The sequence below is a fragment of the Sphaeramia orbicularis genome, chromosome 14 (genome assembly GCF_902148855.1).
Source record: "Sphaeramia orbicularis chromosome 14, fSphaOr1.1, whole genome shotgun sequence".
NCBI lineage: Eukaryota > Metazoa > Chordata > Actinopteri > Kurtiformes > Apogonidae > Sphaeramia > Sphaeramia orbicularis.
In genome coordinates, this window is record NC_043970.1 from 37546447 (window position 1) to 37562764 (window position 16318).

A 16318-nucleotide genomic window follows, 5' to 3' on the forward strand; every position below is an offset into this window, starting at 1 on the left:
ACTTCAAAACACTGTCTGCACATTAGAATGCATTCATTTTCCAGGTCCTTTCTACTGGATGATTTATAAATCAATTATATAAATGTACATAAACTAATATATATGTGCAATAACACTTTGTCATATACACTAAAAACATCAGATAACCAGCACTTTGGTCATTTGTTTGCCAATTCATCTTATTAAAGTATGTACATTGATTTTTGTCCCCCATGACTATGGTTTTAACTGTTCTACCTCTAAATTTTTTAAATATTTTTGTGCTCGGACTATAAATAATATTTTTTTATCATAACTAACCATCTACTTTCTTCACATTTCATTTAGGAAGAAAAATCTCCCAAGGAAATATTGATGTCTTTAACCTCCCAAGACCCAGCTATGGGTTTTCTGTCCACATTTGTGGACAAGAGTTTCTCAACTTTATATATACACAGGGTGGGGAAGCAAAATTTACAATGAACATTTAGTTGTTTTTTCTCAGCAGGCACTACGTCAATTGTTTTGAAACCAAACATATATTGATGTCATAATCATACCTAACACTATTATCCATACCTTTTCACAAACTTTTGCCCATATGAGTAATCAGGAAAGCAGACATCAAAGAGTGTGTGATTTGCTGAATGCACTCGTCACACCAAAGGAGATTTCAAAAATAGTTGGAGTGTCCATAAAGACTGTTTATAATGGAAAGAAGAGAATGACTATGAGCAAAACTATTACGAGAAAGTCTGGAAGATACTATTAAAGAAGAATGGGAGAAGTTGTCACCCGAATATTTGAGGAACACTTGCGCAAGTTTCAGGAAGCGTGTGAAGGCAGTTATTGAGAAAGAAGGAGGACACACAGAATAAAAACATTTTCTATTATGTAAATTTTCTTGTGGCAAATAAATTCTCATGACTTTCTTTTGGTCATACACTGTCTTTCAATCCCTGCCTCAAAATATTGTAAATTTTGCTTCCCCACCCTGTATATATATAAAAAAAAAAAAACGTAAAGAAAACTGTCCACCACAAAGGACATTCCATAAAAATTTAAAAACTGCATCTGAAAAAACTGTTCTATCATGATGTTTCCAATATAGGCACCTATTTAATAAAAAACAAAAAAAGCTTGGACTTTGCTGACATTTCCTGGGTCTTAGGAGGATAAACTATATGGACAAAAATATTGGGACACATCAAGTCTACAGCTGTAAGATGTCCTGTTCGTGCTGATTTAAGATATAAACATCAATATTTTCTTAAGTTTAATTGGAGATTTTTCTGAAGAAAATAGATGGTTAATTGTGGTAGAAAATTATTATCAACAGTTAGAGCATGAAAATGTTGAGAAATTTAGAGGTAGAACATTTAAAATCATAGTCATAGATTAAAAAAAACAAAACAAAACAAAACTAATGAGTGTTGAGAGAAATTAAATAAAAAACATCTCTGAGGCATTTTGGAAGCAAAGATAACAATTTAAACAAAACTAACCAATGTAACCCAATGATAAAATTCACAATATAAAACTATGTTACAACATTTGTCATTATTGTTTTGTATCCCAGACCCCTGTTAGAAAAGAAACACCTGAATTCAATGTGTCCCAATACTTTTGCCCATATATTATCCCTGTGATTCCAGCAATTTGTTCCCTCCAGTATTTTTATGAACCAAGAAAGTTACAGTGTGAAGCATCTACTTTCTTCGCAACTCACTTAAGAAGAAAAGTCTCCTATTAAACTTTAAAGGAATATTGATGGTAATAAAGTATATGGACAAAAATATTGGGACACATCATGTCTATAGCTGTAAGATGTCCTGTTCATGCTGATTTGACATATAAACATTAATATTTGTTTAAAGTTTATTGGGAGATTTTTCTTCCTAAGTGAGATGTGAAGAAAGTAGATGGTTAATTGTGGTAGAAAATTATTATTTACAGTCAGAGCATGAAAAATATTTTAGAAATTTAGAAGTAGAACACTTAAAATCATAGTAGTGGATTAAAAAAAACTAATCAATGTTGAGAGAAATTAAATAAAAACCATCTCTGAGGCATTTTGGAAGCAAAGTTAACAATCTAAACAAAACTAACCAATGTAATACAATGATAATATTCACAATATAAAACTACATTATGACATTTGTCATTATTATTTTGTATGCCAGACCCCTGTTAGGAAAGAAACACCTGAATTCAACATGTCCCAATACTTTTGTCCATATATTATCCCTGTGATTCCAGCGATTTGTTCCCTTCAGTAACACGCTGCCCTTCCTCCCCATAGCAGACGGTTACCCTGCGGTCCGGTGCCAGTTCCCCAGGCGCCGAGCCCATCGCTCACCCAGTCCAACCCCTGCCTCTCCGGCCAACAGCATCACGGCTCATCAGAGGCTGGAACGCTGCCGTGCCAAAGTCCTGCCCATCGCTGCCTCCACGGCCAGGGGGCAGCGCTGAATGAAGACACCGTCAGCTCCACTACACCCGGTAAATTACAGCCGATGCCATTACCTCATGCAGAAAAAAAAACAAACACAAACATACTCATTAGCGAGCCAGATAAGCTGCAAACGCTGAGTAGAGAATACACTGAAAATTGCTCTGTTTGATTGTGTTTGTTTCTTCTGCAGTGCATAGTCGTTCTCCTGCAGATACGTGCACTCCCCCCAGCCAAAAATCCAGAGTGAAGAAAAAGATCTCAAAAAGTTCAGGATACAGACGAGAAATACAAGGAGGTGAGTATTAGAAAAGACAATAGAATATGTGAATATAGAAAAAAAGAAGTTAAGGATGAGGGAGGATCATTTATTTTAATTGTGAAAAAAGAAAAAATAACAAAATGAACATAAACATCTACAAGTGAAAATAGATACATATACTTCTACACATATTCATATATATACATGCGTAAACATATATCCTACATATATTAACCCAAAAAGGATAAGATAAGATAAGATAAGATAAGATAAGATAAGATAAGATAAGATAAGATAAGATAAGATAAGATAAGATAAGATAAGATAAGATAAGATAAGATAAGATAGACTTTACTGATCCCACCATGGGGAAATTTCTCAGTTGACAGCACCAAATACAAAAATGAAGTGCAGGAAAGACAGGAAATTATCAGAAAAAATATTTATGTACATTTAGGTTTAAATGTAAATATTATATCAAAGTGGCTACTGACACAGTACTGTGGCACAAAATATCAGTATGTCTCTTTCCACATCCCGAAAAGTACCAAGGCAGTCAGATGGCAAATAGGTCAGTCTTAACAGTGGAAATTAAGCTCATTTGGTAATGTATTGGACTGCAGTGCAGAAGGCTCGGGTTCAATTCCCAGTTGGAGTAGCATTGTTTTTTTTGGGTTTTTTTCCCTGAAGATTTTCAAACAAGGGGGAGGGCAAGAGCACCAGTAGGTAAATCTGACTTTGTTATAAATCGGCCACTAAGACAACATTCAGAGTGCAGAATTCAGACCATAGCAGTCAATACACTGAACTGACACAGAACTGAAGTCCCACAGCACACTACTGCATCTACCAGGTAGCTCCGCCCACCTTCTCCGGCCTCACTGACTGCACAGAACACCATAAAACAACATATAGAGTATTTAGAACAATAATTCCTATTCTGTACTATATTCTATCACTAATTTGTTGTTTCTTCCATCAGTTGCCACAGTACTGTGGTAACAAAATGCACAAAAGAATGCACTGAAGTATATGCCATATATCACTACAGTACTGTGGCAACAAGGGGCAACTGAGGTCATGGAGCAGTATCTATAACTGGCTCTAGAACAAATGCTAACATTTGATTGGCTCTGTGGCAATAGACAAACCCATATTCCGTGCTACAGTGCTGTGGCAGTAGCCATCGCCATATTATATACATAATTACAATATATTTGCAGGTACACACGGTGTGATATGGAGGGGCGGGGTACAGTTTATTAACATTCACCCCCATTCCATAGTCATATGTTGCCTGGTATTAGCTGCTTCCTAACTGTAAGTGTAACATATACCATGTTATAACATTGTTGTAATCAGTGTATCAATACAATAGATCAGTTTTATGTTTGATACCCATTTCAAGAACACTTTATCAGTTCTTAACAATGACTCCCATCCTTTATGAGGCGAATTTCAGCTCCTTTCCTCTGGACGGAGGTTCTTAGTCCCAAGGTGCAGGACACAGCGTTATAAAAACAGCTTTGTTCCTGTCGCCGTCACTGAGCTCAATAAGAAATAGTGACATTGCACTTTACTAACTTATTTTAGTTATTTATCCCATTTCTTTGCTCAATTTACTATTATTGTGACTTCAATTTTTAAAATTTTTTAATTTTATGTTCTTATGCTGGTTTTTATCCCAGATTGTTGTTGTCTTCTCTGGTTTTTATTGTGTTTTATTGCATCTTGTTTTTATTTATTTGATCTTATTTACTTATTTTATTCTTTAACTTATCCATGCTGCTATACTGATGAATGGTGGAACACTGAGCACTTTTTGTCTTTTTGTCCTGTTCGTAAGCGTGATCAAGTACCTGTCTTACATGTTCAACGTATGTACTGTTGTAATACCAAAGCAATCACCGAGACTGCAAAACAAATCTACCTACGGGTACAAATGAAGTAACCTTGACCTTGACCTTGACCTATTAGAATTAAAGCCTCAACTTTACCACTTTTATGATGGACAGATATTTATCAGTGGTTGTAATGATAAACATGTGACTTTATTCTAAAACAGTGAAGAAAAAGAAATAAACACATCATGCAAATCCAGCATGCGCACATGAATATTCTGCAGCTCCATCTGTTACTGTCCAGTCCAGTACCAGGCGTCATGAGAGGCTGGTTTTTCTTAATATATGGAGCTGCAGGAGATTAAATCAGAGGAGAAAACATTAAAATTTGAAAAATAAAAACCGTCCCTGTGTAGCTCTCGTTTCTCAACACAAATCAAAAGACTAAATATCAACATATACAGTGAATGTGAGGAGAGAACTGTGCCACATGGGATGTAACTTTGGAAAAAATATGGTGAGAAATAACTGATGAAATGAATATTCTATTACGAATGTGTCACCATTTATTTACACTATTTATGATGTTTGCCAGTTTTACAGATAATTTTATGAACCAAGAAACAGTGTAATACATCTACTTTCTTCACATCTCACTTAAGAAAAATCTCCCATTAAACTTTAAGGAAATATTGATGTTTATAAAGTATATGGACAAAAATATTGGGACACATATAGATCCTTTATTTAACCAGGTAAAAAAGCCGCATTGAGATCACAAATCTCTTTTTCGAGAGACAAATAGGTTAGGATAACAAATCTATAGTTTCTTTGTGGATTCATCAAAGATCCTCCCCTCCTTCTAGACCTGCCCCCACCCCCTGAGCCCCCCCCAGATGAGGACCGGTTGCAGGGCCCATCAGGGTGTGCGGAGAGCGGGAACATGGCCAACGGGGCCGTGTCGTCCCTGGAGAGAAGCGAACACAGCAGCAGCAGCCACCAAAGGAAAGGCTCAGGACAAAGACCCGCCGACAGTAAGATGAAGTTTCCTGCAGTGTGTAGTCGTCGTGTTGTAATTCAGTTTCTAGAGGCCGGAATGAGATTCAGCAGAGAGGGTTTGTGTGCGACCTATGAAGTATTTCACTCTGCGCAGGAATGAGAAACAGAATGAAACACAACAACAACACTGAGTAATTCACCTTGAAAATGTATTCATGTTTGCTGTTGTAGCTTTTGTCTCACTTTAACCCTCTGGTATACACCCACAGAGGCCCCGCCTAATCACAGAAAATACAGAATCTACACAGTAGTAATGTCAGTCTTTTTCACACACAGTCTTTTTTTAACTTGTGCTTGTTTGTTTGTTTTGTATTTCATCAACTTGAGCCATATGCAAAAATACCAAATACTCAATAATTGTCATATTTTTTCAACTACCCCCCTCCCCCCCAAAAAAAACTGTTTTTTTTGTCCAATGTACTACAAAAAAATTGGATTACTTATTTGTTTCATTTTTGCAGTCGTGTCATATTTTTTAACCCTTTAAGTGCCATGTTTGTAATGTAAACAAATTATATTTTTTGATGCAACAAAAACAAAAAACATTGTTTTCTCCAATATACTACATAAAAATTGGACTGTGTATTTTTTTTATTTTTGCAGTTGTCTTATCATTTTTTTAACCCTTTAAATGCCGTGTTTGTAATGTAACAAACCAAAATTTTTTGATACATAATAAAAAAAAGACAAAAACATTTCAGTTTTTTATATACTACATAGTAATGGGATTACTTATTTTTAAATTTTTGCAGCCTGGCATATGTCAATGATTAACGGCAACACTGGTTAATATGTATTATTTTTTGTGTAAAGTCAAATTATCTAAAACTTGTCAATGCACATTTTTTACTCACTTCAGAGAACAGTGCTAATGTGTAATTTTCTCTAGTTTATGATGTGGTGATTGCAGTAGATGTTTCAGAATTTTAAAAATCGTGCAAAAATGAACAACTTTTGAATTTTAACCTAATACAAATTGTGAAAAATAATATGACCTTATGTCACATGAATTTCAAAGTGTGCATAATGTACTCACCTGGAGGGTTAATGCTGCATCAGTTGTCGTGTCTTACAGCTGTACTACACTTTACTACCTGACCAAAAGTATTTTTACCTTATGACAAATTGTAGATTCTTTGAGTATTTCTGCTTGATCATACTCCTACGCCTCAGAGACAAATATTGTACTTCTTACTTATCGTCATTACAGCAAACCCAGACCTGTTGATTCCACTGTTAACCCCTTCTTCTGTCCTCTTGGTCCGTGTTTCTCCAGATGATGAGATAATGCCATATGGCAGTAAGACTGGCTACCTTTCTCGGAATCAGATGTCTAGTAACTGCTCGACGACCGGAAGTTCTTCGTCCAGAGGCTCCACGGGGTCCCGGGGGCTCAGCTCCGCCAGGAAACACAACGAGGTGGGAAACAGTGTCCAGTTTTAGGATTCAGTAGAGAAATGTGCTCTTCTACTCACCTCACCTGGGTTTAATAACACTGGTCTACAATTAAATGCACTAAATCTTACATGTTTTAATAAGATCAAGTGGAAAACAAATGACCAAAGTGTTATTTAGCTGATGTTTTCAATGCACATGATAAAGTACTTTACGTTTATATTGGATTATGTACAATTTGTACAACAGATTTATAAATTTTCCACTAGAAAGAACCAAAAAAGGGAATATATTGTAATGTGAGACTGTATTTTGAAGTGGATCTGGTAGATTCATTCTCAGAATTTCACATTTTGACCCAAAACTGTGTTAAAAACTACAGCCAACCAGTATTATTCACTTATTGCTTTTTTATTAATGACTTAAACTTTGTAAAGTTTCACTACTTTTATTCTGAAGGCATTTTACTTTTAGACCAGTTTTACCTTTAACTATTTTTTAATTATTTAATTATGATTTTCTTGTGATGAATTCTCTGTCTGACTGTCTAGCTGTCCATTTTAGATACAGTCTGTCTTATTTTATTGATACAATATTTGTCAAAGATGACAAATAAAAATAAATAGAACAATTGACAAAATACAGAACAATGTCAAAAAAATGAACAAAATGAGCACCAAATAAAAGAAATGAGCAAAAATAAGGAAAACTTGAACAAAATAAAAAGTACATCTAAAGAAAAATGACTGAATGAATGATGGTATTGATGATGATGATGATGATGATGAGGAGGAGGAGGAGGATGAGGATGATGAAAGAATGAATGAAAAATAAACCAGAGATCAAATTAATCAATAAAATAAATGAGAATTAAGAAACCATGAACAAAATGTGCACCAAATGAGCAAAAATTAGGAAAACTTGAACTAAATAAAAAGTAAATCTAAAGAAAAATGAATGAATGAATGACGGTATTGATGATAATAATGAAAAAATGAATGAGAAATAAAGCAAAAGTCATCAAATTAATCAATAAAATAAATAGGAAATTACAAAACATGAACAAAATTGGCACCAAATTAAAAAAATGAGCAAAAAAAAGAAAAACATGAACAAAATAAACAGTAGATCTAAAGAAAAATGACTGAATGAATGACGGTATTGATGATAATAATGAAAAAATGAATGAGAAATAAACTAAAGACATCAACTAAATAGGAAGTATGGAAACATGAACAAAATGAGTACCAAATCCAAAGAAAATGCCTGTAAATCCATCCCTCTCTATCCATCCACCCACCAGTGTAACCGACGCTTCATGACATTTACAAGCACGAGGACAAAAACTAACCCCGCTGTAAAAAGGTTCACTTGGCTTCATTTTATCTACATATCATTACTCGCGCTCCATAAAACACATACAGTATTCTACGCACGAGTACCTGAAAAAAAAAACATCTCCGCACACGCCAACATTCTCTGGCGCTCCCACACCCAGATCTACTATTATGGTCTAGTGAGGGGAGGCTTTTGCAGTAACAAACATAGTTAAACGTGCACGCCCACCGCTCTGTCTGGAGTGCACTTGAGAGAGCGCCGTTCACTGTGCGAGCGCTTCTTTAAATGCACCCCCCGCAGGCTCCCTGGTGACAAGCCGGTGCCTTTTATGGCAGAGCAAGCTGTGCCAGCTGAACGGAAGGCTCTGCGGGATTTCATGAGAGTGAGGCAACAGTCGCAAACATTGTTTGACACGTCCCCGAACAATACTGCAGGTATACAGTTAGTCAGCAGGAGACAGAAGCACGCTGACAGGCAGAGGGTTGAAAGAGTCACAAATGGGCAGGTTATAATTGAATAAAAGAGGCGATTAAGAATAGAAATAAGGCAGTCAGCAGAGGCAGAGGGTTATTTATGTGAACGCAGGACATGTTTATAGATTGAGTGTGTGTCCAGTTCTAACCCATAAAGACCCAGTCCTACTTTTGTGGCAGTTCCCACGCTGGAAAAAATCCAAATCTTAACAAGTGTATTTTTGTCATTTCGAGTCAAAATATCTCATCACACTTCAAACTAGAAAAGCACTTGGAGAGCGCTGACCTCCACCAAGGCAGATCAGCCCCCCCTTTGACCCCAATCACCACCATCCTTGTGCCACAAGCAACATTTCCTGAAAATTTCATCAAAATCCGTCCATAACTTTTTAAGTTATCCTGCTAACAGACAAACAAACAGACAAACCCCGATGAAAACATAACCTCCGCCGTTCCTTGGCTGAGGTAATAAAACATAATCACCTAAAGAGTAACTTTTCAGTAAGATATAAGAACTTATTTTTAGACAGTAGATCTTGAAAATCTTATTTAAAGACATCTTACCAAGATAATTTTCACTTGTTTCATTGGCAGATTTTTTTTTTTTTTTTTTTTGCTTGAATTAAGCGAAAAAATCTTGAATTAAGCAAAAAAAAATCTGCCAATGGAACAAGTGAAAATGATCTTGGTGAGATGTCTTTAAATAACATTTTCAAGATCTATTTGTCTAAAAATAGGTTCTTATATCTCACTGAAGTTACTCTTTAGGTGATTATGTCTTATTTTAAGTGTGATGAGATATTTTGACTAGAAATGAGAAAAATACACTTGGTAAGATTTTGCTTTTTGCAGTGTGGTGGTATTTTCATTGGATCCAGATTGGAAAACTCATTGGTGATCCCTTATCCAATCAAAGCACAGCTCTAGATTTAATAGCTAGGATTTAATTTGCTGTATAACCGTAGAGCCACAAATCATGATCTAGTTGAGTTTATGCTAAAAGCCTTTTGGCAGATGTGCAGCAGAATGTAACTTGAAATCAATTCCCTCCACTTAACTTTATTTTCCCTCCAGTTTCCGTTTGTGTGGTATAAGTGATGAACAGTTGAATGGTCTTGTTCGGATATTTCTGAAATGGAAACCACATACCAAGGTGCTTCAACCCAAACAGAATGAGGATTACTGTTGGTTCCACAGTGGGAAACTGTTTTTTCTCTCTATGTAACCTTTCTTAAGTGATTTATCAGCATTTATTATAATATTATCCTCTATATTTTGCTTTTTTTTTTTTTACTGTAAATCTTGTATTTTCTATATTTAATTCCTTACAGTTGATGTAGATATTCATGAGAAATCAGAGTAAATTCAAAGGTTATTATAACATAAGAGAAAAAACTGAAGAACTGAGAATTTTTCAGTAAAATCTATCAACTGAACATAAACCAAGTGTCTCCATCCACCGTCGTTGATCCAACTCCATGGATTTTACTGGTGAATCAGTGTTGTAGAAGATGACGGTGTTTCCACGGTAACAACAGAGCCTCTATACGTCCAAATGGGTCATATCTGATGACCATGAAAAGATGACAAACTGTATTTTATGCCAATTATTTACATGGATTGATAGGTTTAGTGGATCAACAGGTATTAAATATTATAGATCAGTGGATGGATGGATGGATGGATGGATGGATGGATGGATGGATGGATGGATGGATGGATGGATGGATGGATGGATGGATGGATGGATGGATGGATGGATAGATAGATAGATAGATAGATAGATAGATAGATAGATAGATAGATAGATAGATAGATAGATAGATAGATAGATAGATAGATAGATAGATAGATAGATAGATAGATAGATAGATAGATAGATAGAAGCAAAGAAGTCCAATACTAATACTTAATTGGACTGCCTATATTTCTGAGTACAATGTAATATAATATATAGTAATATGGAGCAAAATTATACTTTCCATCAGAGGGATTTAGAATTTTCATTTCATACAATAACTGCTGCTGGTTGAGAAACTGACAGATGTAACACAATTTTGTCCATTTTCAAAAAAAGAAAACAAAAAAAAGTGTTGTTGGGTTTAGTTTCTGAACTGCTGGGTGACACAACTTTTTAAAAGCGTGGATGTCAAAATCTTTATTTATTATATTTATTTCAAGTTAATAATGAAGATGGATTGTAATGAAATCCTTCTGAAGGGGAAATAAATGAAGACTAGATACATTCTGAACATAATTCCACTCCTTTGGATCCACAGTTTCTTTTACTCAAAATGTAAAATATTGAATTTATTTTCTTTAATTTCCACTTTTTTGTAAGTTTTTTCTTCTTTACATTTTCGAGACACATTTCATTGTATTTCTTATGTATTAATTTTAAGAACATTATCGGTCCACACACGCAGACACACATTTAATCAGCTCTATTCATCATTTATTCACTTAATCAATTCCTATTGCTCTTATTCACATTTACATTTTTTTTAATATGCTTAAAACGTTCCCATTTTTCCCAACTTTTTTGCTTTATTCTCCAACAGCTGGATGGAAACACATAGAGCAGCCACTTTGATGTTTTCTATTAAGGTCTTCAGTTGTTAAGTTTAACGCTGTAACCTAAAGCGTAGCCGTAAAGTGTCTTATTTATTGGGAAAGAAAAAGGATGTCCCTGTCACAGGTCAGTCCACGCTGACCCCCAAACACATCTGACATGGGAATGTAGCAAAGGAACCAGTAAAAGTGACACCCGGCCGTACAATCGCTCTTTTGACTCGGTGCAAACACGCCGGCACAGGGAGTTTCCTTGTATCTCGTGCTCCTCAGGTCACTCCCCGTGGAGCGGAGAGGACCACCTCAACCCCCCCTGGATCTGGCCCCAAATGACCCTTATTGGCCTTTTCACGCCTTGGCGAGACATGAAAGCGCGACCTCCTTCGCAGTAAAGTTTAAGGGTGTAGGAATCCAGGAAATCTGGATTAGGTTACCTCTCCTTCCTGTGCTGGGGCTCACACTGCTATCTTTTGACCTTTGACCCCAGTAGTCAGTAAGAAGAGGAGGGAGGGGGTGTATGGGTGGATGGATGGATGATGGATTTTTTAAGAGTAGGTGCTTGTTTTTTTAATATTTTCTTAATTCTTTTTTATTTTTGTGATCACTTTGATTTGTTTAGTTCATTTTCTTAATTATTTGTTCTTTTTTTAATTTTTATTGTTACTTTTGTTCAGGTTTTTCTTATTTTTGCTCATTTTTTACTGTTCTGTTAACATTTGCTCTTTTCTTTATATTTTGCTCAATTGTATTCATATTTACTTAATTATTGTTCATTTTATTGATATTCTTCTTCATTTTGTTCATTATTCTATTCATTTTTAATTCATTAGTGCTCATTTTGTCCATATTTTCCCCATTTTTGTTGTTTGAGAGACTATATCTAAAATGAAGATGGACGATTTTCATTCAGAAAACATATTGAGTTTAAGGTTTTATTGTCAATATCGATAAATCATCACAAGAAAATCATAACAAAATAAAGAACAGTGATTAAAAAAATAGTTAGAGGTAACACTGGTCCATGAGTATAATGCCTCCAGAATGAAAATAGTGAAACTTTACAGAGTTTGAGTCACTAATAAAGAAAAATGAGGTCAAAAATGTTGGTTGTCTGTAGTTTCCAAGATAGTTTTTGGTCAAAATGTGAAATTCTGTGAATGAAGCTACCAGATTTATTACATACAGTCACTTTACAGGTCCTGTCTACTGGATGATTTATAAATCTATTGTATAAATGTACATAAGTCAATATATACAGTATGTGCAATAACTTTATCACATACATTGAAAACATCAGATAACCAGCACTTTGGTCATTTGTTTTTCAGTTTATCTTATTAAAGTATATGAGATTTTGCACATTTAATCCCTGAAGCAGATAATTTCTAGGAAAATTGTAGACAAATGTAGTAAAACAAAAAAAAAATAAGAGTAACTGAAGAACTTAAAATAAGAAAATAGTAGTACTGACAACTGGAAGTGACTGTTGTTTTCTAATCTGTGTAAAAACAGCCACCCCCTGTTACATAATGCAATAATTTGTTTGAGTTGGATAAGAGCCAACAGCACGAAATAATGTAATTGGGTTGAAAAATAGCAACGGCCTTATAAAACAGTTAAAACCCAGTGTCTGTCACATGAAGCATTTTATTCTCACAGGTCTTAGTAGATTTCTAATCAGATCAAATAGAAAATGAAGATCCATTCAGATTAGATGAATGATGCTTCTGAAACTGAAGAGTCACCTTCATTTTTAAAGAAATGGCATCCACGATCATATAATAACGTAATGTTTGGATGCTCTGACGTGTGTACAACATGTATCCACTTACTGAACGATTACATTTACATATTAGTAAAGAAACATGTTTAGTAGTGACTTTAACCCTTAAAGACCTTGAACTACTTTTGTGGCTTGGAAATGAATTTTTATCTACCTTTAGTAAGTGATTTATCACCATTTCTTATAATATGATCCTCTGAATTTTGCATTTTTTATTGAAAATCAGGTATTTTTCTATATTTAATTCACTGATCATAAAAGCTCAGTGTCAATTCAAAGGTTATTATCAAATCAAAACTGGACAAAACTGAAGAAAAGGTGTCTTTTCCAGCAAAATATATCATTAACTGAATATAAAACAAGCCTCTACAGTCACTTTTCATTTGTCAAACTACATGAGAATGTGTTTCCATGTTAACTCGGGAACCTCTGTATGTGCTGCATTTGACCGGAATTATTTACATGCATTGACAAGATTAATGGATCAGAAGTTATTAAACATTTTATATCATCGTCCGAATATTTTTTTAATCCCAGGGGGAAATTATGACCCCGCTCCCCTAAAGGGGAAGGCAAGGGGTATTGTGTTTGGTTCAGTTTGTTTGTTTCTTTGTTAACGCTCTAGCAACAAAACTATTGGTTGAATTCACACCAAATTTGGTTTGTAGATTGCCAGTGACCCAGAATAGATGTCATTACATTTTGGAAAAGTAAGTCAAAGATTAAATTTTTTATGAATTTTTAAAATCTTTTTTTCCCCCATTTACTTATAATGGGCAAAATTTCCCATGTCTGTAGCAGCAAAACTATTGGTTGAATTCATACTAAATTGGGTTTATAGATTGCCAGTGACCCAAAATGTATCTCATTACATTTTGGGAACAGTAGATCAAAGTTTAATTTTTTAATGAATTTTTAAAATCTTCCCATTTACTTATAATGGGTGGAATATGTGTGAGGGGTGGGGTTTATTGTGCCTGGCACCACTTGTTGTGTGTTACAGTTGATCCGTGCAAGTATAGTTAAAGTAACAGGAAAAATATACACATATATTTGTACCGAATATACATTTTAAACACTCTATTAATCCATTAGAATGCAGTCACACTCTAATTCTTCTAAGGATTAGAGGAGACATTGATTAAATAATGTAAAGGCAGTTCAGAGATTTAATACGAGTGAATTAAAACACTAATTAAAATGTCGTCTTTCTCTTTTCAGGAGATGAGATAAGGTCAGAGTGCTTCTGCCAGTGGACCGTCGACGCCTCCATCATCCACCATCGTCGCATGTGGACGCAACACGCTGAACATGAGGCTAGTTTCCGGTTTTGGGATTCCACACTGTGTCATTGTTGTGAACGACACACCAATGGACTTCACATCTCAGTTTTAGGTATTATACTATGATTATTTATGAGCTCTCAAGTTCACTCCTCTCCCTTGATTTGTAAATACCTGTGTCTGTACTGTTCTTTTGTGGGCTCTGGATACAGGGAAAGAGACGTATATTGTATTTATGATGATTAAAAAAGAAAAATCACAAATGTAAACAAAAAAAACAAAAAAAAACAGTCTGTTACTTATAAAAAGCTCATGTCTTCTTCTTGAATGTGCCAACTTTTTTTGTCAAAATGTATACTTTTTTGGAGAAGCATTAACTACTGTTGCACTCTTGTTGTAATGGCAAAACAACAGAAAATATGAAGCACAAAGTGTGTTTGTCGGGATGAGAGGGGCGGTCGGAAAAGCCAAAACGAGCAGGTTCTCGCTCCTGGAAGGACGCCTCGGCCGGAGCGCTCCCCCCACCAGGACTCCCTGCACCCATGTAGTCCGCTAAGAATGTCATACTTTTCTATGTTTCCTTCAGTTTCTGCAGCGAAATGTTCCGATGTGCCAGCAGACATGACAGGCTTTATAAAAGTTTGATTGTAACCCCCCACCCCCGTTCCCTGCTCCCATCCTGTACCCCGCCCTTGTTCGTCTGAGGGACCATTTGCTGCAGTCGTGCGATGAAAATTTACATATACTCCTTCCAAAACAAACAAAAAAAGTGTCTGTGGACTGACTTTTTGTACTCTTGTTGTTTTGTAAAAGTAAAATAAAATACATTTGCTGAATGAAGCCTGGACTGCTTAATTTTTTTTTTTTTTGTGTGTGTGTGTTAATGTGAAGGGTCAAATATAATTGAGGGACTTTTGGAGTTTCCTTTACAGGGTAACATACAGTAGTTGACAGGTATAGTTGACATTTTTGCTGTTTTCAGGCCTAAAATCAACATAACCATAACACCATGTGGCATTTTACAGCAAGATTCTTCTAAATATCATATCTACAACTGAATAAAATTGAAATTGAAAGTTATTTATAAAGATATTGTAGTAACACTGTTGAGATAAAAGTGCAATAAATACACATTTGACTCACACACTACTTGATTCTACATTACTTTATATTAAATAACTAAGAAAAAGGAGAAAGAACATCCCTTGGAGTCTTGCCAGTGTTTTCTTCAGGAGGAAATAACATCATCTGGAGCAGGTCATGTGATTTGGAATTAACACCCTTCCTTCAGAGGTGTTTTTGTAATGGGTACGTTAGATGAAAGTGATTTCTTGGACACGGATATAATTTGTTATTTTCCATATAAAATTTGATATATTGCCAAAAAAGAAATATCTGTCATGATTATCTCAACTTGATAAAAAAAACAAACAAACAAAAAAAAACAATCAAAACACTTTTGAATTAGCTCATTTTATTATTGTTTAACTAATTAGGAGGTGGTTGATATTAAATTTGGACAGTTATTTAGTTGACATTTTTGTATGTCTAGTCATTATTTATCAATCATTTATTAATATGTGACTGTTTCCGTAATTAATTAATTAATTATGGCATTTTTAAAGACATGATCATAATGAACATGAAAAACATTATTATTATTATTATTATTATTATTATTATTTTTTTTTTTTACTTTTAATGTAAATGCATGCAAGATATATCCCATGGACTTCAAAAGTCCCTCAATTATATACTGACCCAGAAGTTGCCTTTATCATCAGTGTTTTCTATGTTATTCTGTCAGATCATACAGTATCATGTTAATTGAGCTGCTGATAGATGTAACCACAGGTACAATACATGGACAAAAGTATTGGGA

General features: G+C 34.9%; 1 protein-coding gene across 4 annotated transcripts in view; it reads left to right on the forward strand.

Moving 5' to 3' along the window:
- robo3 (roundabout, axon guidance receptor, homolog 3 (Drosophila)) overlaps positions 1-15276 on the forward strand; it is a 161409-nt gene extending 146133 nt beyond the window's left edge. For 2 of the 4 annotated variants that reach the window (XM_030154745.1, XM_030154747.1), the window contains 5 exons: positions 2282-2481; positions 2625-2729; positions 5401-5568; positions 6870-7012; positions 14375-15276. In XM_030154745.1, coding sequence (XP_030010605.1) covers positions 2282-2481; positions 2625-2729; positions 5401-5568; positions 6870-7012; positions 14375-14386 — 628 coding nt within the window. In that variant the 3' untranslated portion in view covers positions 14387-15276. The remainder of the gene's footprint in view (positions 1-2281; positions 2482-2624; positions 2730-5400; positions 5569-6869; positions 7013-14374) is intronic. The other 2 variants (XM_030154746.1, XM_030154748.1) reach the window with 1 other exon arrangement.
- Positions 15277-16318: the final 1042 nt, after the last annotated feature.